The 27,496-nt window shown below is 42.8% G+C and overlaps 1 protein-coding gene across 1 annotated transcript; it reads right to left on the bottom strand.

Moving 5' to 3' along the window:
- Positions 1-27,256, bottom strand: SHISA4 (shisa family member 4). Its single transcript, XM_075853488.1, has 5 exons — positions 26,649-27,256; positions 16,807-16,978; positions 8,837-8,970; positions 766-1,077; positions 1-657 (listed from the first exon to the last, which is right to left on the bottom strand). Exons 1-5 carry the CDS (start codon positions 26,704-26,706, stop codon positions 623-625), a joined length of 711 nt encoding a protein of 236 aa, XP_075709603.1. The 5' UTR covers positions 26,707-27,256; the 3' UTR covers positions 1-622.
- Positions 27,257-27,496: the final 240 nt, after the last annotated feature.

Here is a 27,496-nt window from a genome sequence, read left to right on the forward strand (position 1 = left end):
TAAAACACGGTTTTGTTTATTATGACAGTAACTCCTGATGACATGCCCACGAACAACCCACACATTAAAATATTTGTGAATTAAAAGTTTAGGATGGTAAATAAGTCACCATCTTCATTGTTTTTAATTTATGACAAAATGATCTGCTGTTCTAACACGTTGTATTCACGTGGGACTGGCAAGGTTGTGCTGATGAACGGACACAAATTAGAAAATTAAAAAGCTAGTCGTTTGCTATCAAAATATTGTGGGAACGCGGACTGAAAAATATATACCCCACATTCAAAGTTTTAATGACGATCATGTTAGTCCACAAGACTGAATTTCTGAACTGAAATCTGCCTCTGTATAAACAGGTAACCAGCAGTAAAAATGAACAATATTAAAACATATATACCCATGCAACTCAGTGGCATAAATATGGGAAGTCTGCCGAATGGAGGGATATACATTGCCATGACATGGTAGTACAGTGGTTATACAAAAGGTCTCTTCCTGGGAAGTGCAATGGAAAAGAAAAAGCCCATAAAATAAATACAGGATATCCCTCTGAGATGATCTGGAATCAACGGACCGAATCATGAAATGACCCCCGTGCCATCCACTCGCTCCCTTTGTTTTGTCATACTCCATGATGCATTGTGTTTGGGGGAGCAACTAAGAAAAAGAAAGAAAAGTCAAAACGTTTGTAAGTAAAGAAACTACAAGAACATATATAAAAATTACGAAACAAATTAATATATTTAATAATATAATTTGTCTTACTATTTGGATTGTACATAGGAGGTCCAGGAGGATATAGAGGGTACTGGGCTGTTGGACCACTTGTTGGATACGCAGGCACAGGCTCATATCCTGGTGGAGATGGGGCAAACTTGGGGTCCACGGGATATGGCATTTGTGGGGGATAAGGAGTCTGCATAGGGTATGGAGTTTGCATAGGATATGGAGGCTGCATAGGATAGGACGGCTGTATAGGGTATGACGGCTGTATAGGGTATGACGGCTGTATAGGGTATGACGGCTGTGTAGGATATGGTGGCTGCTGAGAAATTCCGGACATTTGGGTTTCCTGCACTAAAAGACAAAACAGGTTTTCTTTCAGTTTACAAGACTACAGCTTTCAATTGATAGTATAAAAATGCTGCTTAGTACTGCTTATAATATGCCCACTTTACCACACACTTCCACCATAGCAGTGTTACTTTGAATGGAAATACTATAGCTACATTTCCGTAAATCCAAGAACCTTTTTAGAGTACAAATAAATTGTGCATTGTTTTATCAATGATTTAAATCAAGTGCATAGGAAACTGTGATAGCATGTCAAATGCGGAGCGTATGGAAGTTTATTCCCTTTAGGGCTATTGCATAGGCCAGAGTCCTGTGCACAAATTCTGTACGGCAGTGCACGGAGCCTGTACGGCAATGCACGGAGCCTGTACAGCTCCTTAATATGGAGCAATACAGGCTTCGTGCACCGGCCTACAGACCCCACGTGTACAGAGATATTATACACTATAAGCAACACAGAGTCGAATGGAGCACAGCACAATTTTATTTTCTCTCAGAACTGTACAGAATCAGGCAGAAAAAAACCTTGGTATAAAATCAGAGGCACATGGACACAGCCATAAACAAATAGTTCGTTTCTGTACACGTCTGCACTACGATTTCCATTACTCTGTTCCATCAGAGATACAGAATGCAAAAAACTGAAAGGGCCAGATCCATCGCATCACGGAAACCAACGGCACCCGACTTTAATTGGTTCTATCAAGTTTCCGTCATTTTGCCGGACACAATAGCACTGCATGCTGCACTAAATGACGGAGCCTCTTCCGCAAATGTGAACAAGGGCTTAGTCAAGCTGCAACAATAGTTTGCTTGAATGTAAAATAAAGAAGACCACAAACCCAAGGGTAAGGAAACTCAAATCAAGCTGAAGGGGGATTTTTTGAAAATTGTAGGAACTGTCAGGTTCCTAGTGTCTACTGAGATCAATATATAGAGCACTGAACACCACTCACTATTTCAATCTGAAAAGTGTTTGGACAGATAACTGGGTAAGAAGTCTCGGCACTATTATTATTATTATCCCCTCATCCTACTACCTGCCCTTCTGATGCATTTCCTTAGGCCTCATGCACACGACCGTGATTTTCGGGTCGGCCAGCCATGGAGTGACACCCGCGAGCAGCCCGCAAACCGCGGGCAGTGCACATGGCCGCGTGCATTATTTCGTATGAGCCTGGACCGCAGAACACGGCCGTAATAAGACATGTCCGTTCTTTCTACGGTCCGGGCTCCTGGACCATGGAAACCACTGTCGTGTGCATGGCCCCATAGGAATGAATGGGGCCACAATTCTCCCGTGGTTTTTCGGGGAAATTCCAGCCACAAAAGCCCGTTCGTGTGCATGGGGCCTTACATACATTTATAGTAAATTATGTAAAAAATAAAAGTTTTACCATTGTTTGGAGTAGTGTTTGAATTTTGAGGCAGAGTTTGATCTGCCTGCACGCCGTTTGCCACGTTTTTCACCCGCGGCCATTGAGCACCATGGGCATAAACGCTGCGAAAAACACTTTCTCTGCCTCCCATTGATGTCAGTGGGAGGTCAGTGGAGTAAAAAAAAGAAGATAGGGCATGTCGCTTCTTTTTCCCTCAATGGCCACGGGCAAAAAACGTAGCAAACGGCGTGCAGGCAGGTCAAAATCTGCCTCAAAATTCAAGACATTATTTTGAGGCAGAATTTTCTGCCAGCAAAAAACTCAGTGTGAACAGGGCCTAATACAGGATCTCTTGGAACAGATCCAGCAGCAGGTGAGGAAAATGTGCTGACTGGATTGTGTGTACCAAGATGTCTGACATAGGTGGAGTGGGCAGACTTACATTTATCAGGCTGTGAAAGGGGCGGGGGAGGGAGATAAGTGCCTGTACTTCGATCAGGGATAGATGGAGACACAAACTGCCCTATCTTCTACCTAATCAAATAAGCTCTTTAATGTAGATAACAGTTGTTTTTTTTTTAAAAACTTTTATTTTTGACCAAGTTCTGATCATTTTTAGTTTTATGCTAATTTGTTCTAAAATGACCAACTGGGTGTTTTTTTTTTTAAACTTTTCACCAAGTGGGCGTTGTAAAGAAAAGTGTATGACGCTGGCCAATCAGCATTATACACTTGTCTTCAATTCATGCCGAGGTTGTTTCACAGCACAGCGTGATCTCGCGAGATCACGCTTTGACGAGACATCCTCCCGCAGGTCCTTCACAGGAGCGACGGAAGAGTCAACAGACATCGCCTCCAGCCATGACAGGACGTTTATCCGAATCTGCAGCGGCTGGAGGCGATGTCTGTTCAGTCTTCCATGACTTTGGTGAAGGACCTGTGGGAGGAAGTCCTGTCACGCTGTGATCTCGCTGCACTGTGAAACAAGCTGGGCATAAATGGAGAGAAGTGTATGACGCGGATTGGTCAGCGTCATAGACTTTTCTTTACTACGCCCACTTGGTGAAAAGTAAAAAAAACGCCCAGTTGGGTATTTGGAACAAATAAGCCTAAAACTAAAAATGTTCATAACTTGGTCAAAAATAAGCGCTTTTTTAAAAAAAACAACAAAAAAAAAACAAACCTGTTATCTACATTAAAACGCCTATTAGATTAGGTAGAAGATAGGGCAGTTATAAACTGGTGACAGAGCCTCTTTAAGGTCTCATGCACATGGGCACGGAGCCTTACATCTAATTCACTCTTGCCTCATCAACTATCTCCTTGCCGATTTATTGCAGAAACTTCTGCAACTGAAAATCCATTCCGTACATCACAATGGGGATGTTTCTGCAGCATGTGCACGGATTTCTGCAAACCCCATTCTAAAGAATGGGACAGTCCCAGAAAGTTCTGCAACAAATCTGCCGCAAATGAACTTACCCCACACCGCACTGAAACCGTTCTCAAATTTCTAATGACCTCTTGACTACTAAATCTAAGGGGCTTTGCTGCTTCTTCATCTGGCAGCAGCATTTGACACAGTTGATCACTGACTACTACTATTGCTGGCCCTAAAGGACATTGTGCTCTCCTGGTTTACATCTTATCCTTCCAATCGTTCTTTTAGTGTTTCCTTTGCACATTCCACATCTCCTCAGCTTCGCTGGAGTTTATTCAAGTTTTGTGCCAAGTCCTCTCCTATTTTCTCTCTACACAGCCCTAGTTGGGCACACAATCAGAAGATGCGAATCCTGTGAATTATAAAGCACTACAGAAAATTTTGGTGCTATATAAAGATAATAATAATATCAATAAACAATGAAAAACTTATCATTTAACAGTACAGGTGTTAGTTTGATAGAATGAAGTTGTCTTTTTTTTCCATTATGTTATCTCAATTGATTTTTGTATCTGCGACATTTTTCATATAATATTTATATATAAACAGCTGACAGTTGGACAGCCACCGATCTAATATTACAGTTAAAAATGCGGATAACCTCTAAAAGAAGTGTCAATCAGGACTGGACTGGGACATAAAATCAGCCCATTTTAAAGCCAAACAGGCCCTCCTGCGGTCCATGCAAAATGTCTGCGCGTTTGCGGATCCACCCTCCAGCTATACAAAAACATTGCACATTGTTTATGATGCTACTTGAAATGCTGTCTTCTTTTTGTGCTATGTGTGCTTGCATGTCATTATTTACTAGGTGTGTATCTGTGTGCGTACAGGTATGTAATGAACATGTGTGTATGTAGTAGATATGCGCATATATGTATGTAATGGGTGGGCATATGTGTGTGCGTGTAGGTCATTATTTACTAGGTGGGTGCATGTGTGCCCGTGGTGAGAGTTCATACGGGTAGGTTTGTAGTGGGTTTGCCTATGTGTGCATTTTATGGCAATATTACCTGTGTACTGTATGGTATTATACTATATATTGCGATCTTTGGTATATGGAGGCCAGGTCAACACTTTGAACTCTGTCATGTTCCTCAAACCTTTACAGAACAATTTTTATCAGTGCGGCAGGGCGTATTTCCTGCTGAAAGGGGCCACTGCCATTAGGGAATGCCATTGCCAAGAAGGGGTGTATTTGATCTGCAACAACATTTAGGTAGGTTGTACGTGTTAAATTAACATCCGCATGAATGTCAGGACCCATGGTTTCCCAGCAGAAAATTGCCCAGAGCATCACACTCCTTTCGCCGGCTTGCTTTCTTCATATAGTGCATCCTGGTGCCATCTCTTTCCCAGGTAAGCGACGAACACGCGCCAGGCCATCTACAGGATGTAAAAAAAGAACAGGCCACCTTCTTCCATTGCTCTAGTTCTGAGGCTCACAAGCCCATTGTAGTCACTTTTGGCAGTGGACAGGGATTAGCATGGAAACTCTGGCCGGTCTTTGGCTACGCAGCCCCATACACAGCAGTGTTCAGACACCTTTCTATCATAGCCAGCAGTAACTTTTTTCAGCAATTTATGCTACAGTAGCTCTTCTGTGGGATCAGACTAAACGGGCTAGCCTTCACTTCTAAGACACATTAATGAGCCTTGACCATCCATAAACCTGCTGCGGGTTCACTGGTTTCCTTCCTTGTGGCACTTTTGGTAGGTACTAGCCAATGCATACCGGGAAGACCCCCACAAGAGATGCTGTTTTGGAGATGCCCTGACACTGTCGTCTAGACATCGCAATGTGGCCCTTGCAAAGTCGCTCAGATGCTTACGCTTGCCCATTTTTCCTGCTTTCAGCACATCAACTTTGGGTGTGTTCACATCAGCGTTCGCTTTCCGTTGATGGGTTCCGTCTGAGCAACCCATCAACGGAAAGGCAAACGGAAACCATAGTTTCCGTTTGCATTACCATTGATTTCAATGGTAATGCTTTCGTTGCTAATGGTTTCAGTTCGTCTTCGTTCCGCAAGGTTTCACTTTTTTGGACGGAATCAATAGCGCAGTCGACTTGTGTTTTTGGCGGCAGAATCACTGTGATACCGCTGCAAATGTCGCAACACACTACTTTGTCGCAGGTTTAAGCACCCTATTGAATTCAATGGGGGAAAATCCGCAACACAAGAGCAGCGATTCTGGTCTCACACCTATAGTGTCTCCCAGCTCACAAGACTGCTGTGCCAGACGTTCTGCTTCTGAGCTGGGAGAATCCACAGTGAGGGGGAGACCGAGTGTGCAACATGTAAACACATAGAAGATCTCCGCTGCTATATAACCTCATGCCGGATGTATGAAGTAGGAGAAGGAAGAGGCTAGGAAAAGCAGCAATGGTAAATCCGGTCACAGCTTTTTAACTTTTTTTTTTTTTTTAATGACTGCTTCAGGTTTTGGGTGTAGTGAGAAACTCAGATTAACCCCTTCACAAGCAGCCGTCCACTCCTCCAGCAGATTAACCCCTTCACAGCAGCTGTCTACTCCTCATCCAGCAGAATAACCCTACACAAGCAGCTGTCTACTCCTCCTCCAGCAGATTAAGGCTTCATGCACACGACCTTGCCTGTAATTACGGGCACAGACGGCCGCCCGGTTTTACGGGCCGTGCTCCCATTATAAATTATAGGAGCACGGTCCGTAAAATAAAAAAAATAGGACATGTCCTATTTTTTTTGGCAGGTTTCTACGGCACAGACACCCTCTTGTAGACATACGGGAAGGTGTCCGTCGGCCATAGAAATGAATGGGCCCGTAGTTACAAGTGATTTTACGGTGGTGTGCATGGGGCCTAATCCTTCACAAGCAGCTGTCTCCTCCTCCTCTAGCAGATTAACCCTTCACAAGCAGCCGTCTCCTCCTCCTCTAGCAGATTAACCCTTCAGAAGCAGCTGTCTCCTCCGCCTCTAACTGGGCTGCATAATAAACAGGGAAATCTCCTAACCTGGATAATAAAATAATAATAATATCCTGTATGAAGTGAAGTTCAGGCTCCAGGCCTGATTTGCCGCCCATTGTGAGGCAATGGGGAATTCACCACGAATAAGATTTGCTTTTAGCAAATTTATCAGAAAAGTTGGGTAACTTATTCTCTTATTTTATTCAGTGGACCTTCTTAATATGGCTACTGTACTATTACTGCACAGGATGTTGGTCATTATTCTGTGTATGGGAGAGGGGAAGCCCCTCCCAGAACGGGTCAGAGGTGAGAGAGGAGTGAGGTCTCCATGGTAACCTGGACACTGCAGAGATGATAAACCTGTGTTCCACTCAGCCACAGATGTTATTTGATGTGTAAGGCCTAGTTTACACAGAAGTATTGTGCAGGCAGAAATAATCTGCCTCAAAATTCCATCAGGAAATGCCTGTGCTTTTTTGATGTGGCTTTCGCCCGCGTCCATTGAAGACCGCAGGCAAAAAAAACGCAGCGAAAAACGCTTTTTCTGCCTCATTGATCTCAATGGGAGGTCAGAGGAAAACCACGGCAAAAAAAAAAAAAAAAAAAAAGACATGCAGCTTTTATTTTCCTGTGATCGGTTAAAAGCCACCCGGGGAAAAATAAACAAAATCAATGGGAGGCGATGTCGGAAGTATTTTGGCGCGGATTCCTATTCCCGCGTCCAAAAACTCAGTGTTAACTGACTAAGTGACACAAATGAATGTAGAGGGAGGTTGTGACAGGACTCCTGAAATACACTGTAATCTGATCCCTACTGTTACTAACTAATATGGACACCAATCTTTATTATTCTGTCAGCTCATCTTTCGGTCACATGGAAATGATTTAAATGTTCTGTTTTGATTTGTCTTTTGAAGATATAATATCAACAAAGAAGACTGCGGTGAACTTTCCCTATATTATCAGTTATATAGATTTTCTGACTTAGGACTTATTAATCATGAAACCTCATGAGTGGAGGCACCGGCGCTATTATACTATATTCCACTCTACCATATTAGCGGAGACGCAGTATCACTATTACCACACAGGTGGCGCCATATAGGTAAAGTGAAATATGGTAACAGTACTCAGTCCATAGAGGAGGTAGTGAAACAAACAAGGTGTTTTTATTCCAACATGCATTATCAGGTCTTAAGATTAGGAAGTCCTAAACGAGAAAATATACATGACTGATCACATAAAGAGTGTGGTTACCAATTTTGACTTTACTTGTTGATCATGCATGGGGTAACATGTACGAGTAGGACTTCAACTCAGGTGCTGCTTAAACGTGCTTTTCTTCACTCAGGTAGTCATCAGGATAAGGACTACAAAAGGTAAAACCGGTGTCCTGTAAAAATGAGGGAAATCTACTGTTCTGCTAAGGTTATATTTGAAACAATTTTTAGAACTTCATCTACTGTAAGTCTTTGGCTGGGTTCACACACCCTATTTACAGACGTAATTCGGGCGTTTTAACCTCGAATTACGTCCGGAAATACGGCTCTAATGCGCCGGCAAACATCTGCGCATTCATTTGAATGGGCTTTACGATGTTCTGTGCCGACGGTCATTTTTTTTACGCGCCGCTGTCAAAAGACGGCGCGTAAATAAGACGCCCGCGTCAAAGAAGTGCCTGTCACTTCTTGGGACGTAATTGGAGCCGTTTTCCATTGGCACCATAGAAAAACAGCTCCAATTACGTCTGTAATGGACGCAGCGAAAAACGCAGGCAACATGCCATTACGTCTGAAATTCAGGAGCTGTTTTCTCCTGAAAACAGCTCCGTGATTTCAGCCGTAATGGACGCTGCCGTGTGAACATACCCTTTGGGTTCTTCTAAGAACCGGTAGGTCTTCTTTAAACGGTGCAGCATAGCATGATGACAGATCCGCTTTAAATAAGTTAAAAAGATTTTTTTTACTTGTAGTACACTTTTCAAATTAGACTCACCAGCGTATGGTGTTCCACGTTGGCGGCGCCGTTGATATAAATAGCAGCAAGAACACATAAAGCAGCAAAGGAGTGTAGCAATCACCACAAAGAAGAGGACGACAGCGAAGCTAATTCCAGCAATCGTCTTTGGGCTGCAGCAGAAAAAAATTTGGTTAGCTTAGAATTTCAGAATGCAAGTTATGAAAAAAAGAAGATAGAATGGAAAGACAAGTTTATTTTTATATTATACAGTCGATATTTCAGTTTTGACCAAGTTATTCTTATGTTAGGCTTCGTTCCCATCAGCATCAGGGCTCTGTTTTGATCTTTCCGTCTGAGCTTTCCATCAGAACGGAAACCTAACTGAAGCAAATAGAAACCATAGATGGATCCGGTGCAAATGGTTTCCATTTGTCTCCAGTTGTGCAAGGGCTCCGTAGTTTTGACTGAGTGAATAGCATAGTCAACTACTGTATTGCTTCAGTCAAAATGACGGATCCCTTGCACAACTGAGACAAACGGAAACCATTTGCACCGGATTCATCATATTGAAACCAAACATAATGCAAACGGAAATCTATGGTTTCCATTTGTTTCACTCAGGGTTCCGTTCTGGCGGAGAGCTCCGACGGAATGCCAGAACGGAGCCCTGACGCAGATGTGAACGAAGCCTTAGCTGTCTACCACAGTATATTGAAAAATAAATATAAAAATAAATGGTCACAAACTTTTTAACAAACTTTGCATAAATCAATAGTGCATGTGAATATAAGAAGGAAAAACTGAGAATTAGAGAGCCTGCAGAGGGGAAAACTGCTAAAAAAAAAAATCATATAATGGCCAGAAATAGTGCTATTCCTCATGTACACACATATGACAGCTTAGGGCCTATTTACATCTGCGTTCCCGATCTGTCGAAGATCCGGCCTAAAAATAATAGCGCAACATGCTAAGATATTGTTTCCGGTAAAACCAAGGGCACCCCGACAGATTCCATTAAAGTCAATGGGTTTGGTCGCCCGACGTTGGTGTCCGCTTGTACAACGGAAACACCGCTTCAGGTATTTTCGTTGCTCTACGCCTCGGATGGAGCAGAAAAACGGAAAGACCAACGCTGGTCTGAACCTGCCGTTATTCTAAAGGTTCACCTGAAAAGTTAGGTATGCTTTAAACAATGACTAGTGCAGACTTTCAGTTTTAATATCAGGGGGATTTACATCCAAACCAGGAATTACAAAAATTTTAATACATAGTCCCATTTTAGGGGCTCAAAAGTAGTTGGACAAATGACCAATCACAAATTGTCATATCTTAATACTTGGTTCCAAATAATTTGCCATCAATAACGGACTGAAATCTGAAAACCCATTTTCAAATGTGGGTTTCTTCCCCACTGATTCTCTGCCAGGTCTTTACCGCAGTTTCTGAGGGCTCTTGGGGCATTTAAACTTCAGTTGTGCCTTCAGGAACGGAGATGTGTGCTCGATTGACTTGGTCTTTGCAGGACATTTAACTTTTTTGCCTTTAACCCCTTCCCGCCGCAGCCATTTTTCAGATTTTCATTTTCGTTTTTTCCTCCCCACCTTCCAAAAGCCATAACTTTTTTATTTTTCCGTCTATATAGTCCTATGAGGGCTTGATTTTTGTGGGACGAGTTGTAGTTTTTCGTAGCACCATTTATTGTGCCATATAATGTACTAGGAAACGGGGAAAAAATTATTTGTGGGGTAGAAAATGGAAAAAACTGTGATTCCTCCATTGCTTTTACGGAATTGAACCGTGCAACTACAACAACATGTTAACTTTATTCTGTGGGTCAATACGATTACGGGGATACGAAATATATATCGTTTTTACTACTTTTACAAGTAAAAACCTAAGTGTAAAAAATAACATTTGTGTCGCCAAATTCTGAGAGCCATAACTTTTTCATTTTTCCGTCAATTATGTGGTAGGGGGGCTTATTTTTTGCGGGATAAGCTGTAGTTTTTAAATGATACCATTTTGGGGTACATGCAATGTTTTGATCACTTTTTATTTCATTTTTTTGTGGGAGATGTGGGTGACCAAAAAATAGTGACTCTGGAGTTTACTTTTTTTTTACGGCGTACACCGTGAAGGTTAAATAATGATATATTGTAATAGTTCAGACTTTTACGGATGCGGCGATACCAATTATCTTTATTTCTTTTTTACTATGCTCTAGGGGGAAAATGGGAAGTTTTTTTTGGACATTTTTATTTTTTTACATAAAAAACAAACTCTTTATTTTACTAATTTATAATTTTTTTTAATAGTCGCCCTAGGGGACTTCAGCCAGCGATTGTTGGATCGCTTACACGATATACTGCAATACTAACGTATTTCAGTATATCGTGATTTTGACAGGCTTCTATTAAGCCCTGCCAGAGGCAGGGCTTAATAGGAGCACAAAGATGGCGGACCTGGATGCCTTCATTAGGCCCCCAGGCCGCCATAGCAACCATCGATGACCTGTTAGAGGGCGGTCGCTATTGACCACGCCATTTAACGAGTTATACAGCAGACACCCGCATCGTATGGAGCGGGTTCACTCCGTGAGCCCGTTCCATACTTCCTCTACCCGACTAGGACGTATGGATAGGTCAAACAACAAGTGGTTTGTATATCAAGTGGAGTTCCAAAAACCGGAGTTGAAAAGAGGAGTTAAAGCCCAAGTAAGTGCTCTTCTACTTATTTTTCTTTTTGATTAACACCTGTTCGCTGTTTTTTTTTTTTTTTTTGTAACTTGGATAATGGATAGCAAGATTGGAGGTTTTCTTCAGTGCACAGTTTGCCATATGTATGCACGACTGGAGCCGGAGTTCCAGGGTGAATATCTCTGTGGCAGATGTGAGCATGTTGTTCACCTGGAAGCTCGTATTAGAGATCTGGAGGACCAGAATGCAACACTGAGGAGGATAGACAATTTTGAGCGGAGCTTGCTGCTCACAGAGCATGCAGTTAGTGGGTTAGAACTGGAGGGTGAAGACATGGGTGAGCAGGATCAGGTAAGTAGCTGGGTTAATGTAGTTAGGGGCAGTAGAAAGGGGTCAAAGAAAAGGAAGGCCGGTCCGGTTTCTGACATTCCAGGCAAAATTGCCAAGTTGGGTGATGATGCGAGGGTGTCAGTCTCAGAAATGGCAGCCCTAGTGGATACTGATCTCCCTAACAGCCGGGAGAACAGCCCAGCTAGTAGTCGGCGGGATGGTAATGCAGGTAAGCCAAGACAATTGATAGTCGTAGGGGATTCTATAATCAGGAAGACGGATAGAATAATTTGTCGCCAAGACCACCTCAACCGAATGGTTTTCTGTCTCCCTGGTGCCAGGGTTCGGCATGTGGTGGAACGGGTGGACAAATTGCTGGGAGGGGCTGGTGATGATCCAGCTGTCGTGGTCCATGTCGGTACCAACGACAGAATAAATGGTAGGTGGAGGAGCCTTAAGAATAATTTTAAAGAACTAGGCTACAAGCTGAAGGGAAGGACCTCCAAGGTTGTATTCTCAGGAATACTGCCTGTGCCATGCGCATCACAGGAAAGAAAGCAGGAGCTCAGGGAGTTAAATGCATGGCTGAAGTCTTGGTGTAGAGAAGGATTTGGGTTCCTAGAGCACTGGGCTGACTTTTCATTGGGGTACAAACTGTATTCTGCAGATGATTTGCACCTAAATGGAAGGGGGTCCGCTGTGCTGGGGGAGAGAATTCTAGCTGGGGTGGCGGAGTATTTAAACTAGGGCTGAGGAGGGAGGTCAATGTAGAAAAAAAAGGGGTAGCCAGGTTAGAGAGGGGTCAGACTATATTGGTGGGGGGAGAAACAGAATGTGGGGAGAGGACTAGACAACAAGATAAGGAGATCCTTTCGTTACAAAACATCAGTGTAAATAAAAAGGACCGATTAATGTCAAATCACATTTCTGATAATAAAAGTGAAAAACTGACAGGCAAGTTAAAGTGTATGTTCACAAATGCCAGAAGTCTAGCAAGCAAAATGGGGGAGCTGGAGGCCTTGATACTGGAAGAAAATATAGATATAGTTGGTGTTGCTGAAACATGGCTGGACTCTTCACATGACTGGGCTGTAAATCTACAGGGTTTTACACTTTTTCGGAAAGACAGGACAAATAGGAAAGGTGGTGGTGTATGTCTGTATGTGAGAAGTGATATGAAGGCGAGTGTGAAAGAGACAATAGTGGGTGAATACTGTGAGGAGGTTGAAACCTTGTGGGTGGAACTAGAAAGGGAGGTAAACACTGAAAAAATTACTTTTGGTGTAATCTATAGACCCCCCAATATAACTGAGGAGATGGAAGGTCAGATATATAAACAGATGGAGCGGGCTGCACAGGCGGGTACTGTAGTGATAATGGGAGATTTTAATTTCCGGGATATTAATTGGTGTCATGGTTCGGCTTCAACTGCAAAGGGGAGACATTTCCTCAACCTGTTGCAGGAAAATTTTATGGGCCAGTTTGTGGAAGACCCGACTAGAGGTGAAGCTCTGTTGGATCTGGTCATTTCTAATAATGCAGATCTTGTTGGGAATGTCAATGTTCGTGAAAACCTCGGTAACAGTGATCACAATATAGTTACATTTTACCTATACTGTAAAAAACAAACGCAGGCTGGGAGGGCAAAAACATTTAATTTTAAGAAAGCCAATTTCCCCAGGATGAGGGCGGCAATTCAGGATATAGACTGGGAAGAACTAATGTCAAATAATGGAACAAATGATAAATGGGAGATTTTCAAGTCTACTTTGAGTTATTATAGTGCAAAATGTATTCCTATAGGTAACAAGTATAAACGACTCAAATTAAACCCCACATGGCTTACACCTTCTGTGAAAGGGGCAATACATGACAAAAAAAGGGCATTTAAAAAATACAAATCTGAGGGTACAGCTGTAGCCTTTGTAAAATATAAAGAGCTTAATAAAATCTGTAAAAATGTAATAAATTAGCAAAAATACAAAATGAAAGGCAGGTGGCCAAGGATAGTAAAACAAATCCTAAAAAATTCTTCAAGCATATAAATGCAAAAAAGCCCAGGTCTGAACATGTAGGACCCCTAGATAGTGGTAATGGGGAGTTGATCACAGGGGATCAAGAGAAGGCAGAGTTACTAAATGGGTTCTTTAGCTCTGTATATACAACTGAAGAAGGAGCAGCTGATGTAGCCGGTGCCAGTGCTGTTAAATATATCAGTTGATATACTGAATTGGATGAATGTAGAGATGGTCCAAGCTATATTAAATAAAATAAATGTGCACAAGGCCCTGGGACCAGATGGGTTACACCCTAGAATTCTTAAAGAGCTTAGTTCAGTTATTTCTGTCCCCCTTTTCATAATATTCAGAGAATCTCTAGTGACTGGTATAGTGCCAAGGGACTGGCGCAGCGCAAATGTGGTGCCTATTTTCAAAAAGGGCTCTAGGTCTTCCCCAGGTAATTATAGACCAGTAAGCTTAACATCCATCGTGGGGAAAATGTTTGAGGGGCTATTGAGGGACTATATACAGGATTATGTGACAATAAATAGCATTATAAGTGACAGCCAGCACGGTTTTACTAAGGACAGAAGTTGTCAAACTAACCTAATCTGTTTTTATGAAGAGGTGAGCAGAAGTCTAGACAGAGGGGCCGCTGTGGATTTAGTGTTTTTGGACTTTGCAAAGGCATTTGACACTGTCCCCCATAGACGCCTAATGGGTAAATTAAGGACTATAGGTTTAGAAAATATAGTTTGTAATTGGATTGAGAATTGGCTCAAGGACCGAATCCAGAGAGTTGTGGTCAATGATTCCTACTCTGAATGGTCCCCGGTAATAAGTGGTGTACCCCAGGGTTCAGTGCTGGGACCACTATTATTCAACTTATTTATAAATGATATAGAGGATGGGATTAATAGCACTATTTCTATTTTTGCAGATGACACCAAGCTATGTAATATAGTTCAGACTATGGAAGATGTTCATGAATTACAGGCAGATTTAAACAAACTAAGTGTTTGGGCGTCCACTTGGCAGATGAAGTTTAATGTAGATAAATGTAAAGTTATGCATCTGGGTACCAACAACCTGCATGCATCATATGTCCTAGGGGGAGCTACACTGGCGGATTCACTTGTTGAGAAGGATCTGGGTGTACTTGTAAATCATAAACTCAATAACAGCATGCAGTGTCAATCAGCTGCTTCAAAGGCCAGCAGGATATTGTCGTGTATTAAAAGAGGCATGGACTCGCGGGACAGGGATGTAATATTACCACTTTACAAAGCATTAGTGAAGCCTCATCTAGAATATGCAGTCCAGTTCTGGGCTCCAGTTCATAGAAAGGATGCCCTGGAGTTGGAAAAAATACAAAGAAGAGCAACGAAGCTAATTAGGGGCATGGAGAATTTAAGTTATGAGGAAAGATTGAAAGAATTAAACCTATTTAGCCTTGAAAAAAGACGACTAAGGGGGGACATGATTAACTTATATAAATATATTAATGGCACATACAAAAAATATGGTGAAATCCTGTTCCTTGTAAAACCCCCTCAAAAAACAAGGGGGCACTCCCTCCGTCTGGAGAAAAAAAGGTTCAAGCTGCAGAGGCGACAAGGCTTCTTTACAGTGAGAACTGTGAATCTATGGAATAGTCTACCGCAGGAGCTGGTCACAGCAGGGACAGTAGATGGCTTTAAAAAAGGGTTAGATAATTTCCTAGAACAAAAAAATATTAGCTCCTATGTGTAGAAATTTTTCCTTCCCTTTTCCCTTCCCTTGGTTGAACTTGATGGACATGTGTCTTTTTTCAGCCGTACTAACTATGTAACTAAATGTCGGGAAGGGGTTAACAAATACAAAAAAAACAAAAACGTTTGTAGGTGGTATGCTTTGGATCATAAGCAGTTTCTTCCCTTCTCTATACTCTTCTTACATCGTTCATCGTCCGGTCTGTCCTCAAGGTGTGGTTTCCTGAACCGTACATACTGTTGTAGATTTTATTGGAAAAACTATATTCTGGTGTACTGGTTTATGAGGCTTACATCTTGAGAGAAGTACTCTATATTTACTATGATGACATCTTCTCTTTGTTGCAGATTTTAACACAAATACATCTGCCTTCTCAAGGGTATACTTCATCCTGCCAACTGTTGTGAATAGTGTTTTTCCGGGCATGGAATGCTTCCGTCATCTACTAGTTATTCTTCTAAGGTCTTTGGGGCCTTTTGATGTTTTGAAGCTCATCGGTGAATTTTTAAGAATGTAAGGAAAAGTGGATTTGGCCGCATCGAACATTTTTTTTTCAATTATCTATCCAATTGCTTTCTTTTGCTTTTTTAGCCTAATGAGAACTTGCAGGGACAGCACTTCATATGAAGAGTTAATAGAAACAGATTCCAAATGTCACACTTGAATTTACCTGCAGACCTTATTTGCTTACAAGTAAAGTAAATAATGTGAGAATAACACAAGCCTTTGTCATAGAAAAGCTGACCATTAGCCAATTACTTTTGAGCCCCTAAAACTGGAGATCTATGTATAAACATTATTTGCAATTCCTACGGCATTGACCCAATTTGGATGGAAATACCCTTAGGCCTCATGCACACAGCCATGTGCACGGCCGTGATTTTTGGGTCACCCCGCGAGCCGCCCGCAAATTGCGGGCCGTGCACATGGCCGCGTCCATTTTTTTCTATGAGCCTGGACCATGCACGGACCATGGAAACCACGGTCGTGTGCATGGCCCCATATAAACGAATGGGGCCGCAATTCTCCCGTGGATTTTCGGGGGAATTGCAGCCGCAAAAGCACATTCGTGTGCATGGGGCCTTATATTAAAGTTGAAAGTTTGCACTTTGATCCCAATTGTCAACAAATCCAATATGCTGTAGTAGACAGCTAAAAATTGTCAAATATTTATGAATCTAAATGTATATAAAAGTCTGTTTAGATGAAAAGAACTAGGAAATGGTACCTTATAAAAAGACAGCTCTTTTGCATCCTCTCTGTGATCAATCTACTAAGGTCTATACAGCAATATCTCTGCTCACAGTTCCCACAGCAAAATGTACCAAAATTACAATCAAACTTTGAACGCCAAAAACCTCCAGGGTCATGGTATCCAATGCAATCTTGATCCCCGGATACTAAAAAAGAAAGCAAAAGCGGTGTATCAATTTAAATGTAATGAAGCTTGATCATTGTGAACTTATGTTTCGATTCGGGTTCCCGGAAAAATACATTTAATTTGGCACAAGTTGCACAATGTATCAAAATGGCGCACACTACATAATACACACAACTTAAATGGAGACTAACTTTTTAAACAAAATAAAGCACACCAGTATAACATCAAATCCAATATTTCAGATGGCTCAATGAGAATTGGGACACAAGAGTCTCTGGGTTCAAATCCGGACACCCTTTTTTCTATCGTGAGGGCTACCTAGTAATGAATGGTAGTAGCTGTTAATGTTTTAAAGGAGATAGCTCAACGGCCTTTTATTTTAAAATGTTTCGATTAAAAGTTTTGTTTTAGGTTCCTTCATTACTTGTATTGATAGAATTGAGGAGAAATAACTGAACTTTAGATTTGCCTAATAAGTTACTTTCTTCAAAGCACTGTAAACAAGAACAAATATATACTCTAAGGCGGAATTCACACGACAGGGTTTCCCGGCCGGGTGACGGCCGTTCATAAATCGTCCGTCACCCGGCTGCATTAGGAACAATAGACCCCTAATGGGGCTATTCACACGACCGATTTTTTGACGGGCCGGGAAAACCGGCCGTCAAAAAATGGTACATGCCCTATTTTCGGCCGGGTACCCAGCCGCCCGGCTCCCATAGAAGTCTATGGGGCCGGGTAATACACGGCCATCACCGGAATGTGTCCCGAGTGATGGCCGGGTCTACCGTCGCTCGCGCACTCTCTCCTCCTCCTCACAGCGCAGAGTGCATGTGAGGAGGAGGAGTGTATCCCATTCAGAAGAAGCGCTGTTTGCTGGCGGTAACACTTTGGGGGTACTGCTGTAGCGAGGTCCCTGCTCTGCTATGTGCAGGGGTACTGTGTGGCAGGGCTGGGGTGTACAGCAGGTGGAAGGGGGCGCTGTGATGGCTCCCTTCCCAAATCTCCCTGGCCCGGCGAATCAGCCTCCTTTCCGCCCTGGCGCTTTTTCAGGCGTCGCTACAGCTATAGCAGCCATAGCGGCTGCTAGCGGCGACACCTAACATGGCCGATGGCGCCGCTAGCAGCTGCTGCGGCTGCTACTGCTGTAGCTTCGTCCCTGCTCTATGTGCTAACCCCACTTTAGCTCCCTGAAGGAGCAGAATCCCCATGTGTTCGGGGATTCCGCTCCTGGACAGAGCGCTTGATGTCTCTGTCCATATATGGACAGTGACATCAGGGGAAACTCCTGAAGTGGAATCACCGGCCACATGGAGATTCCACTTCAGGCGTTGCCCCTGATGTCCCTATCCAGATATGGTTAGAGACATCAAGCGCTCTGTCCAGGGGGACATACAAAAGAATGTTGAAAACTAATGAAGTAAAAGAATGAACATTATTAGTAATAATAAGTAATAATAAGGTTAACTGGCAATCATGTGACCTTACTGGGTGTGTTTATAGTGGGTTGACTCAAAAAAACAATTGACAAATGAAATTCATCCGATTAAAAAACGGTCAGGGAAAAAAACGAATGCAAATCGGCCGGTAAAAACGGCAACACTGCCCGGAACGGAATCGGAACGGATGCAAACCGGCCGGGAAAATCGGCCGACACTCGGACCCTGTCGTGCGAATGAGGCCTAAAAGCCGTTTACGTTGTGCTATGGTTTGTAAATCAACTGCGTCTCGGTTCGATGAATTGCCATTAGTTAAGGTTATGTAAAGTGGTAGAACCAGGGGTGGAATGTAGTCAAGTTAATTTTTGTTGGTTCTATCACTTTGAGCTAATGTTGTTGCAAAGATGTACCAGGGGGTACCATAGCACAAGGACATTATGCATTCCTAAGAGTAAAGCTGGGTTCACACACCCTATTTACGGACATAATTCGGGCGTTTTAGCCTCGAATTACGTCCGAAAATACGGCTCCAAAGCGTCGGCAAACATCTGCCCATTCATTAGAATGGGGTTACGATGTTCTGTGCCGACAGTCATCTTTTTTACGCGCCGCGTCAAAGAAGTGCCTGTCACTTCTTGAGACGTAATTAGAGCCGTTTTCCATTGACACCATGGAAAACCAGTTCCAATTACGTCTGTAATGGACGCAGCGAAAAGCGCCTGCACTTGCCATTACGTCTGAAATGCCGGAGCGGTTTTCTCCTGAAAACAGCTCCGTAATTTCAGCCGTAACGGAGGCTGCCGTGTGAACATACCCTAAGAGTTTACATCAAGTACGCGCGCACACACACACACACACACACACACACACACACACACACACCTGCCGATAATAAAGCCTACGGAGCTTTGGTGAGAAGAGTTTTTTGGAGAATATTGTACGAACTGTGGTGAATAGGATATAAAAGGTGGTACCCTTAGGTACCCTGTGGTATTACGATCTGTTTTACAAGCAGATACGTTTAAATTTAGAAAAATGCAAATTTTTGCACATTTTTTCAGGAATAAATACCGATATTATTGACCAAAATTTTTCACTAACAAAGTACATGTCACGAGAAAACAATCTCAGAATCGCTTGGATAGGTAAAAGCATTCCGATGTTACTACCACATAAAGTAACATGCCCGATTTGAAAAAAATCGGCTGTGTCCTGAAGGCCAAAACAGGCTGGGTCCTGAAGGGGTTAATCTATTTATTTTTTTTGTAACACAGAAAGTTTTACCAGAGAAATGCAACTCAATATCTATTGCCCAAATTCTGCAGTTTTTAGAAATATCCCACATGTGGTCCTAGTGTGCCAATGGACTGAAGCACAGACCTCAGAAGCAAAGGAGCACCTAGAGGATTTTGGGGCCTCCTTTTTATTAGTAAAATATTTTAGGCACCATGTCAGGTTTGAAAAGGTCTTGTGATGCCAAAACAAAGGAAACACCCGCAAAAAGACCCCATTTTGGAAATTACACCCCACAATTAATTATTCTAGGGGTGTAGTGAGCGTTTTGACCCCACAGGTGTTTCATAGATTTTATTAGAATTTGGATGTGAAAATGAAAATTTTTATTTTTTTTCAATAAGATGTAGTTTTAGCTAAAAAAAAACAAAACACAATGTCCACAACGAATAAAGAAAAAAAAGCCCCCCAACATTTGTAAAGCAACTTCTCTGGAGTATGAAAATACCCCACACGTGGGCATAAACTGCTGTTTGGACACAAGGCAGGGCTCAGAATAGAAGGATCGCCATTTGGCTTTTGGAGTACAAATTTTGCTGGATTGATTTCTTGATACAATGTTGCTTTTGCAAAGCCCCTAAGGTACCAGTACAGTGGAAACTACCCAAAAGTGACTCCATTTACGAAACTACACCCCTTGAGGAATCCATCTAGGGGTGTAGTGAGCATTTTTACTCTACAAATGTTTTATAGATTTTATTCGAATTGGGCAGGGAAAATAAAAAAAAATCATTTTCCTTCAATAAGACGTAGCTTAATCTCCAAATTTTTAATCTTCTCAATAAATAAATAAAAAATAAAAAAAGAACCCCAACATTTGTAAAGCAAGTTCTCCCAAGTACAGCAATACCCCATATATGGTCATAAACTGCTGTTTGAGCACACAGTAGGGCTCAGAAGGAAGCAGCGCCATTTGGCTTTTGGTGTGCGGATTTTGCTGGATTGGTTTCTGGGCGCTGTCGCATTTGCAAAGCCCCTGTGTTACCAAAACAGTAGAAACCCCCCAGAAGTAACCCCATTTTGCCAAATACATATCTCAAGGTATGCACCTAGGGGTGTAGTGAACATGTTAACCCCGCAGGTGTTTTGCAGAAATTAGTGTGCACTCGATGTTGCAGAGTGAAAATGGGATTTTTCCATAGATATGCCAATATGCGGTGAACCATAACAAGACAGCTCTCAATTATTATGCTGCGTTTCCTGGTTTTAGAAACACCCTACATGTGGCCCTAGTCTTTTGCCTGGACATTTGACCAGGCTCAGGAGTGAAAGAGTACCATGCGAAATTGAGGCCTAATTTGGTGATTTACAAAGTATTGGTTCACAATTGCAGATGCTCTGATGTGAAATAATAAAAAGAAACCCCTGAGAAGTGACCCCATTTTGGAAACTACACCCCTCAAGGCGGTGCCAAAACAGTGGAAATCCCCCAAAAGTGACCCCATTTTGGAAACTACCTAGGGGTATAGTGAGCATTTTGACCACGCAGGTTTTTTGCAAAAATTATTGGAAGTAGGCCGTGAAAATTAAAATCTACATTCTTTCAAATAAAATGTAGGTTTAGCTAATTTTTTCTAATTTCCGCAAGGACTAATGGAGAAAAAGCACCACAACATTTGTAAAGCAATTTCTCCCGATTAAAACCCTACCCCACATGTGGTCATAAACGGCTGTTTGGGCACACGGCGGGGCTTAGCAGGGAAAGAGCACCATTTGGCTTTTGGAGCTCAAATTTAGCAGAAATGGTTTGCGAAGGCCATGTCGCTTTTGCACAGCCCCTGAGAGACCAAAACAGTGAAAACGCAAAAAACGTGACTCCATTTAGGAAACGACACCCCTTGAACAATCCATCTAGGGGGTGTAGTGAGCATTTTGACCCCACAGGGGTTTCATAGACTTTATTAGAATTGTGCAGTGAAGATAAATATGGCGACACAATTTTATTTTTTTCTGTTAAAGTGTTTTTACTTTGTAAAAGTACTAAAAGAAACTATACAAATAAATTTGGTATCGCCCTAATCGTATTGGATCTCAAAATAAACCCTAAAGACTATGGCGGATTTGCATTTCTTTTCACATTCCACCCCACAAAATAATTTCTAAAAGTTTCCCAGTACATTATATGGTACATAATTTTAACGCCAATCTTCGTTTATTCATTTTAGTATTTTCCTCCATTAGGCCCCATGCACACGACAGTATTTTTCATCAGTAATTACATCAGAAAAAAGAAGAACTTTTTTTTAAATTATTGTTGGCAAAGTATCGTTTTGGTATGGAGTATCGCAATACTACACAAAGTATCGGAATCTAAATTTCGGTATCGTGACAACTCCACTTGCGGAGATTATGATGTTTTGGGGCAGATGTGCTTTGCCCCCCCCCCCCCATTCCCAAATATTAGGGCCATGATAATTACCTCTTAAAACTGAAGGAGTGTTCCCAACTGACCTGCACATCGGGATAGCAAGTAAGCGTTATACAATGCCATCTGTACGATCTGCGCAGCCAGCTTTATGTACCATGGGACATGGCTATGTGGTAAATCCAGAGTATTGTACAAAATATCTGCGCTCCAGTATTGCCTAATCTTTGACTTCTTCACTAGCCATATAAGCAGGCCATGAATAAGGACACAGACGTGTCAGAAACGCGTAGGCACATTTGAACAGGGCTTACTGCTATCCTTCACCTAACATTCATTCCTGTACTCTGCCACAGAACTACTCCATATAGTTCTATCATTTTTATCTTTGTTATACCAATAAAATTGGAACAGGAGTTCCTTTTTAACGCACACCCAGCGCTGGATCTTGGTTCTGTTTTTTTTTTTTTCTCCATATAAGCAGCACAAGGCCCTAAAGTTTCCTCATCTCTGCTGCATCTATGGGGTCCACCTGTGGGGTCCAGCAAATGATGATGGGGGGTTTTGGTGAAAAACTACTGGACCTAAAAATTTAGTTTGGGCCATCATTTTGCATCAATGCATTCTAAGAGTCATAACGTTTTATTTTTCCATTGGCGGAGGGCTTCGTTTTTGTGAAACAAGCTTTAATTTTTATTGGTTCCATTTCACTTTTTGGGGAAACGAGGAAATAAAAATAAAAAAACAGCAGTTCTTGCACTTTTTTTTTTTTTGTTCGATACAGCGTTCACCATGCAATATAAACAACATGTTAACTTTATTCTGTGGGTCGATACGATTACAGCGATACCAAATTTATATAGTTTTTTTACATTTTACTACTTTCTCACAATATAAATACTCTTTTCTACAAAAAAAAATCATGTTTTAGTGCCACCATTTTCTGAGAGCCATAACTTTTTTATTTTTAGGTAATGGTGGGAGATCTCGTTTTTTGCGTGACGAACTGTCGTTTTCATTTGTACCAATTTGGGATACTTGCGACTTTTAGATTACTTTTTATTCCACTTATTTTTTTTCAGACAGGGTGACCAAATTTCTGTCATCGTTTGTTTATTTTTTTTTTTATGGTGTTCACCGTGCGGTAAAAATAATGTGATATTTTTATAGTGCAGGCCTTTCCGAACCCAGGTATACCTATTATGTATAGTTTTTTTTCAATAATAAAAGGACTTGATCAGTGAAACAGTGCAATTATTGTTTTTATTACTAAGGCTGGATTCACACGAGCGTTGCGTTTTTGCGCGCGCAAACAACGCAGCGTTTTGCGCGCGCAAAAACCATTTGACAGCTGCGTGTGTCATCCGTGTCTGATGCGCGGCTGCGTGATTTTCGCGCAGCCGGCATCATAGAGATGAGGCTTGTCGACGCCCGTCACTGTCCAAGGTGCTGAAAGAGCTAAATCTTTCAGCACCCTCGACAGTGAATGCCGAACACAACAGCGAAAAACCTGTAAAAAAAAAGATAAAGTTCCTACTTAACGAGAACTTCCCGGCCGTTGCCTTGGTGACGCGTCCTTGGTGACGCGCCTCTCTTGACATCGGGCCCCACCTCCCTGGATGACGCGGCAGTCCAAGTGACCGCTGCAGCCTGTGATTGGCTGCAGCCTGTGCTTGGCCTGTGATTGGCTGGAGCTGTCACTTGAACTGAAGTGTCATCCCGGGAGGTCGGACTGCAGGAAGGAGACAGGAGTTTATCGGTAAGTTAGAACTTCGGTTTTTTTTTACAGGTTCATGTATTTTGGGATCGCAAGTCACTGTCCATGGTGCTGAAACAGTTTAACTCTTTCAGCACCATGCACAGTGAATGTCTCCCGACGGAAATTTTTTTGCCGTGTTCGGCCAAAACGAGTTTGGCCGAACCCGGTGAAGTTAGCTTCGGTTGTCGGGGTTCGCTAATCGCAAAGACACTCCGTTTGGATGTTCGGAAACAGAAAAGCACGCGGTGCTTTTCTGTTTACATTCATCCTTTTGACAGCTGTTGCGCAAACACGCAGTTCGCACGGAAGTGCTTCCGTGCGACATGCGTGGTTTTCACGCACCCATTGACTTCAATGGGTGCGTGATGCGTTGAAAACGCTGAATCAACGGACATGTCGTGAGTTTTTTGCAACGGAGCAACGCTGCGCAAAAAACGCTGCCATGTCTGCACGGCCCCATTGACTAATATAGCTACGGGCAACGCACGTGAAAATCACGCGCGTTAACCGCGCGTAGTTTACGTTCGTCTGAATAAGCCCTTAAAGCTTCTATTTCTTTTTCTAAAACATTTTTTTTTACTCTTACTTGGGGACTTGAAGATCTGAACTTCTGATCCCCTGTACAGTACACTGCACAACTTATGTAGTGAAGTGTATTGTAACTCATTTTTCAACTGACAGTTAGTATATTAGGTCCTGCCATGGGCAGGGCCTAATAGGCTTCCGTACATGGCCGACCAGCAAGCCATTGCTAGGCTTCCTGGTTGCCATAGCAACCATAACCATCTTGCGATCGCTCGCCGGGGTTCAATGGGGTACAGAGGGAGCCCCCACCCTCTGCTAACCACTTAAATGGGGCGGTTGCTCTTGACCGTTGAATTTAAGGGGTTAAATTAAGACGATCAGCGGTAACTGTGATATTACAGCCGACATCCACTGCAGATGACGCGGGCACAGCTCCTGTGCCCGCTTCATCTTTATGAGGTGACTGTACACACATTTGCTCTAAGTGAGCCGTAATATGGATGTACTGTCACGTACATTTGCAGGAAGAGGTTAATCATATGGTCAACAAACCCGTATATAAGCCTTGCCCCTGTAAAAAAATCTTGGCATCTTAGGCTCTGTTCACATCTCCTTTTAGATTCTGCAAAAAGATCAATTTCAAACAAATTGTACCTTAAAGGAGTTTTCCGAGTTACATTTTTACGTTGTAACTAATCCTAACGTCTCCTTCACATTAAAGGGGTTGTCCAACTTCTGACAACTGATGACCTATTTACCGGATAGGTCATCAGTATGTCATCGGTGCGGGTCCGACACCTGGACCCCACACCGATAAGCCGCTCCAGTGGATAGGTCATCAGAAGCTGGAAAACCCCTTTAACTTTCACATTTTCTTACTAATTCCAAAGTGCCCCCGTTCTCCGCTTTCTTTGTGCATCACGTAACCTGTGATGTCACATGTTCTTTGGCTTCTAAAGATGTGCTATATACCCATCACATGGGTTAGTAGCCGATACTCCTAGCCGAGTAAACCGTACGTAACTAGTGTGTATTTTTATAGCGGGGAGCACGCACCTGCACTCTTTATGTGCCAGGCATGCGTGGTTGTTGCAGTAGCATTTGGCCTGTTGGCTAATAGTGATTGAATGGGAAGGAATTAAATGGATTGATTTGGAATAAAGGATGTTGAGTGATGATGAGCAGGAGCAAATAGTTACTCCAGAAAAAAAGGGAAGAGAATAAAGCACGCTTAGAGCGTGCATGGTATCATGGGAAATGTAGTCTCAGCAGAAAGAGCTGAGTAAACAAAAATGCCCCTCAAGCCATGTCAACAAACAGCATGTGATGGGAACATGCAATAATGGTTTCTCTTTTATGGTCAGTGGCGTTTATTTCTCTAATTTTTCCCATAGGCTTCCCAAAAATACACATCAGTGTTTTTTGCGGATCCGTTGTTCCATTCCGCAAATGATAGAACGTGTCCTATACCTGTCTGTTCTTGCGGACCCATGACGCCCATTTAAGTCTACGGTTCCGCAAAAATAACGGACAACACACGAAAGCCATACGTGTGCTGTCTGCATTTTGCGGATACATTGCTAGGACGCCTGGGAAATGCGATCATTTGACCTTCCTATGGGTGTCTCCAGAGGGGGTGGGACAAGAGAGTTCCAATTTTCTCCTTCTGTTATTTTTGTGGCCCGCGAAATACAGAGGACACAAGGTAACAAAACGGCCGCAATATACGGACATACTGAAGGGCTGGGGAAGCCACTCTGAGTCATTACGGACCCGAACCCACACGTCCCGATCAGATGGTCCCATGTTGCAAGATCAAGAGGATAAGAAGTGACAACTCCTGTAGGTGGTTATTACAAGCTGGCATAGGTGTTAGTGCATTATACATGGATGTTAATCCTAGCCAAACATAAATGTTTTTTTGGCTCAAATACTCTTTAAATGCAAACAAGCCATAGCGTGACTATTTTCAAGGCTCACGTAGGATCTGTTTTGATCATTTCCCCGCCCTAAGTCACTGCGGCTACGGAAGAAAAGCATGCGTGACACGGAGCCACGAGGAGCTGCGCACATCGTTATGACGTCGCAGTTATATTGTTAGCCATGTCTTGTCAGTGTGAAGTTTAGGATTTCGTCACCAGAACGTACAGTAAACACCACCCTGTAGTGCGTTTATTATACGCATTAGAATTACCTCTGACGTTCATACAAGTTGCACTACAGCCATTTATAATTTTATAGACAAGAAACTTTCTCCCCTCCATGAACAATCGGCTACATTATGGATATATATAAGCTAGAGGCTCACCGAAGGGTGACAAGACAGAAAGCAGGATCCAGGCGGCTCCCAGGAGCGGCGCTGCCATCTTCAGTTTCAAGCAGGACTGATGGAGTATCCGGCAGCCTCCCTCCAGTCTAGGTTGCAGTCGCTGCTGGTATGTTTGATGACGTATGAGTAACTTGGTGTAGAGCCGTCACGTGACCTCTCTACATCTCCTTCCTAGTCAGAGCAGGGCTTGTAAGGATGAAGCTGTGTGGAATCTGCACTGTGTCTGACTTCACTGGGGGATTTAGGGAGGGGAACTTTCTTAGCAAATGCTGTAGTGCTTTATAGTGAAGGATTTGTTATGAGGTTACGAGGACTCGGGTGGTCAGTTGATACAGATTACGGTGCTGAAGAGGACGTCTGGATGAGGTTAGGGTTACAAGAGAACGATTTATTTTACGGTGTGGTCTTGCACCGCATGGGTTAAAATGCTCTACTGGTGTGAGATACAGCACGTAAAGATCTATACAGGGCATTCTGTTGTGGTGGGGGCTAATATGCTGTTGTAATGGCGGTTAACATGCTAAACTGGGGGTACATGCTTTGGCGTCGTGGGGTCTGTGTTCATGTGCAGTGGGATTTCATTTGCTGTGTAGGGGGGGGGGGAGCAGGGGTGAACCTAGCCCCTCTGCTGCCTGAGGCGAACTATAAAAAGGCGCGCCCCCCCCCCCCCCAAACTTCTCACGGCTGACGGTCTCCTAAGTGACCCAACAATGCAGCACTAGCAGCCGGGGCGTCACTAAGGTGTAAAAACGTCACGAGAAATAGCCCCAATACATATGTGTCCCCCCCCCCCCAAAACAAATGTGTATAGGAGAACGCATAGCATA

This window comes from Rhinoderma darwinii, chromosome 2, assembly GCF_050947455.1.
Source record: "Rhinoderma darwinii isolate aRhiDar2 chromosome 2, aRhiDar2.hap1, whole genome shotgun sequence".
NCBI lineage: Eukaryota > Metazoa > Chordata > Amphibia > Anura > Rhinodermatidae > Rhinoderma > Rhinoderma darwinii.

What these genes read in the sequence shown, in the direction of transcription:
- SHISA4 (XM_075853488.1), bottom strand. Translation starts at nt 26,706, where the DNA reads ATGGCAGCGCCGCTCCTGGGAGCCGCCTGGATCCTGCTTTCTGTCTTG. An exon ending in AAGAGCTGTCTTTTTATAAG is followed by an intron (nt 8,971 to 16,806) that starts GTACCATTTCCT and finishes TTTCTGCTGCAG; the next exon opens with CCCAAAGACGATTGCTGGAA. An exon ending in TCCTATGTACAATCCAAATA is followed by an intron (nt 658 to 765) that starts GTAAGACAAATT and finishes TCTTTTTCTTAG; the next exon opens with TTGCTCCCCCAAACACAATG.